This window comes from Setaria italica, chromosome VI, assembly GCF_000263155.2.
Source record: "Setaria italica strain Yugu1 chromosome VI, Setaria_italica_v2.0, whole genome shotgun sequence".
In the NCBI taxonomy this organism is placed as follows: domain Eukaryota; kingdom Viridiplantae; phylum Streptophyta; class Magnoliopsida; order Poales; family Poaceae; genus Setaria; species Setaria italica.
The window spans coordinates 1346189-1350056 of NC_028455.1; the positions used below are offsets into that span (position 1 = coordinate 1346189).

Sequence of the window (3868 nt, forward strand, 5' to 3'; positions counted from 1 at the left end):
AAATGCTACTCATAATATCTTATATAGTATACCACTTTTAATATCAATTACAAATAACATTGTATATAACTTATACAAGAGGCTATCATTTCATTAAAACAGGTAAAAATAGAGCTCAAAATGGACTCGATTGTGGAAGCCCCCCTCAGGTGGGCCGGTATTTTTTTTTTTTTGATAATTAGTGGGCTGGTGCCAGGCCACACCGCCACAGCGATCAAGTCAAGGAGTCGTCGTGTTCAGCGAAAGGGCAAAACCCTTTCCGCCGCCACAGTCTCTCCGCGCGAAGCAAATCGCCGGCGACAATGATGTTTCCGGTCCGTGCGGCCCTCATCTCCGCCCTCCCCGCCTTCTTGAGCAGGAGAACTGCCAATTTCTCAGCTCTCCAGCGCCGGCTGCCGCCTCTCCTTGGCCCCGCGGGCCGCGCCGCCCTCTCCACTCTACCGTCGTCGTCGCCCGCTCCCACCGCCACCGCCGCAGCTGCCGCCGATTCCTCCTCGCAGAAGCCGGCCGTGGCGCCACCTCAGGCGCAGATAACGACGACGGCGTCGAGTGTCACCCCGGAGACGGTGCGGGGGAGGCACGTGTTCAAGGTCTCCGGCTACAGCCTCCTCAAGGGCCTCGGCGTCGGCAAGTTCGTCCGGTCCTCTACCTTCGCCGTCGGCGGCTACGACTGGTGCGTCCGGTACTGCCCCGAAAGCGACGGCTGCAGTGATAGTGGCTGCATCGCCGTCTTCCTCGCGCTCATGACGAAGGATGTTGAGGTCAGGGCGCTCTTCGACTTCAGGCTCGTGAACCCGGCAACCGGCGGCCTGTCGAGGTCGATCAGAATGGAGAGGCCGGCCATGTTCAACGATGCAGCTGGGTCCTTGGGCTATCAAATGTTCCAGAAGAGGACCGTTCTGGAAGCGTCGGAGTATCTGCGGGGTGACTGCCTCGTGATCCAGTGCGATGTCACTGTTATCATGGGGACACCTGTGCCGCAATCCGAGGCAATTCAAGCAGTAGTGCCATCTGATTCCGATATCCAAGCACTGCCCTGTGACAGCAGAGCACCACCCTCTGCTACCCAAGAACCGTGCTATGATATCCAAGTGCCACCCTCTGACCTTCGAAATCTTTTTGATCAGGTGAAGTGGCTGACTACGTGATGATCACGGTGAAGGGGGAGGAATTCCGTGTCCACAGGTCTGTCCTTGCAGTGCGGTCGCCTGTCTTTATCGAGCTGGAGCTCGCACTACGGGAAACCTTAAATTTGCCGAGTGTATTTTTTTTGCCGAGTGTTTTTTTGCGAGCACTCGGCAAACAAGCTCTTTGCCGAGTGCCAAGCCAAAAACACTCGGCAAAAAAAAAACACTCGGCAAATCGAGGCTTTGCCGAGTGTCAAATAAAAAACACTCGGCAAAGCCCCCTCTTTGCCGAGTGTCAAAAAAACACTCGGCAAAGAGGGTAGTTTGCCGAGTGTCAAAAAAAACACTCGGCAAATAGGGGGGTTTGCCTAGTGTTTTTTTTGACACTCGGCAAAAAAATAATTTTTTTTCCGCTTTTTGCCATGAAATTTTTTCTACTTCCCACATACAACATGTGGTACTCCATGTTAAAATTTGGTATATTTTTGGATTTATTTGCTATATTTATTTAATTAATTGAATTTCAAGGAAATTTTTGGTATAAGTCAAATTTGAACTGCAAATGATTCAAATTATGGAACAAAATGAGTAGAAAAATGATATTCATATTATTCGGCCCTATTTGAGACCTGACCCATGAAATGACAAGAAATTTCGAACATCTTGTTCAGGAAACACGACCACGAACGTGTGGCAGTGGTATTTTTAAATTATAAAAAAAACAAGCAAAGTCTGAAAATCATGAGATTTGTCATAATGTGATGATATCATAGGTGGAGGCTGTGGAAAAAAATTGAGAATGTTTTGCACATTTCGTCACATACGATGTTTACAAACCGAAGCATCTCAGAAGAAGATTAGTAACGTTGAGAAGGATTGCATAAGATTTGGAGTCAAAATGACGGTCGAGTTTTGATTTGACTACAAAACTTTTTATATAGTCAATAGAGAACATATATTGGTTCGTGTGAAAATTTGGTATTTTTTTGAAATGGTTGGATATTTTTTAAATTTTTTTCAAAATAAGTTTGCCGAGTGTCCTACGTTGGACACTCGGCAAAGAAACCCTTTAAAGAGTGTCCACGTAGGACACTCGGCGACCTTTTGTTTTTCCCAACCGGCCCTTATCCCCGCACCGGCCGCACCGCACCGCACATCCGGCCCCCGCACCTTATCCCCGCACCGCACGTACCGCACATCCGGCCCCCGCACCTTATCCCCGGCCCCGCCCCCGAACTCCCGAACCTTCTTCCTCTCTCCCCCCCGCCCCCGGCCCCGCCGCCCGGCGCCCCCCGGCCCGCCGCCCGACGCCCCCCGCCCCGCCACCCGCCGCCCGCCGCCCGCCGCCCGGCGCCCGACCCCGCCCGCCGCCACCCCCTTCGGATCTGGCCGCCGCCGCCCCCTTCTTCCCCTTCCCCGGCTCCCTCCCCTACGGCCGGATCCGCGCCCCCTTCTTCCCCTCCGGCGCGGATCCGGCGGCCCCCACCTCTCTCCCCTCCGGATCTGGCGCGTGGTGGCGGGCGGTAGCGGCGGGCGGCAGCGGGCGGCAGCGGCGTGGCGGCATCAGCGTGGTGGCGGCGGGCGGCAGCGGCGTGGCGGCATCAGCGTGGTGGCGGCGGGCGGCAGCGGCGTGGCGGCAGCGGCGGGCGGCAGCAGCGGGCGGCAGCGGCGTGGTGGCAGCGGCGGGCGGCAGCGGCGGGCGGCAGCGGCGTGGTGGCGGGCGGCAGCGGGCGTGGTGGTAGCGGGCGGCGTGGTGGCCGTGGCTGTGGATGGCCTGGGTGTGGCGGCGGCGGCGGCCAGCTGGAGCTGCCCCCAGTAGACGGGGTATGTTTTTCTTTATTTTTTCTGGAAATATTATTTTGCCGAGTGTTTTGTGCCACTCGGCACACCCTTTGCCGAGTGCCCGACCAAAGACACTCGGCAAAGTCAACTTTGCCGAGTAAAACTTTGCCGTGTGCTCGTCGCCGAGTGTTACACTCGGCAAACACGTTGCCGAGTGTTTTTAGGGTTTCGCCGAGTGCCTGGGGCACTCGGCAATTTGTAGCTTTCTCGTAGTGTCGACGTGGATCATGACCGGACAAGAATTGATCATATGGAGCCTGATGTTTTCAAGGCCTTACTTCACTTCGTCTACACAGATTCCTTGCCTGCCATGGATGATCTTGAGGCGACCAGAATAGAAGAAGGGTCGTCAAGGGCTTACTTGAGGCTGCGGACAAATATTGTCTGGATTGGCTGAAATTGATGTGTGCGAGCATCCTTTGCAAGGAACTATCCGTTGACAATGTGGCAGCCACTTTAGATCTAGCTATCTGGCATCACTGCAGGCAGCTCAAGGACACTTGCATTGGGTTTATCACCTCTTCAGGTAGAATGGATGATGTTGTGGCCACCGAAGGGTATAAGCGCCTTAAAGTAGCATGTCCCAATGTCGTCGAGGAAATAAGGAAGAAAGCAGCAGAGCCTTCCAAGAATCGGTAGGCAGAGCTCGGCTTTTTAGGTTACTTCTGCATTATTAGCTGGGCCTTGTAACTGGAGGTCCGATCGCCCTTTAATTTGTTTCTAGAGATATGTTGGAGGAGATTATTAGTAGAGATTTTGCAAAATTTATATCTGGTATATGATGCTAGGACACCCGATGCATGGTTATATGCTAGCTCACTAATATTGTTTGGCCGTCGGGGGCGCTCGAGGTCGGGGATGAGCCGATATGGAATCACTTTCCATTTTGTAAGCTGTGA

At 53.6% G+C, this 3868-nt stretch overlaps 1 protein-coding gene across 1 annotated transcript; it reads left to right on the forward strand.

Moving 5' to 3' along the window:
* Positions 1–302: 302 nt before the first annotated feature.
* Positions 303–3608, forward strand: LOC101757756 (BTB/POZ and MATH domain-containing protein 5-like). Its single transcript, XM_004974260.1, has 3 exons — positions 303–1038; positions 1128–1185; positions 3455–3608. Exons 1-3 carry the CDS (start codon positions 303–305, stop codon positions 3606–3608), a joined length of 948 nt encoding a protein of 315 aa, XP_004974317.1.
* Positions 3609–3868: the final 260 nt, after the last annotated feature.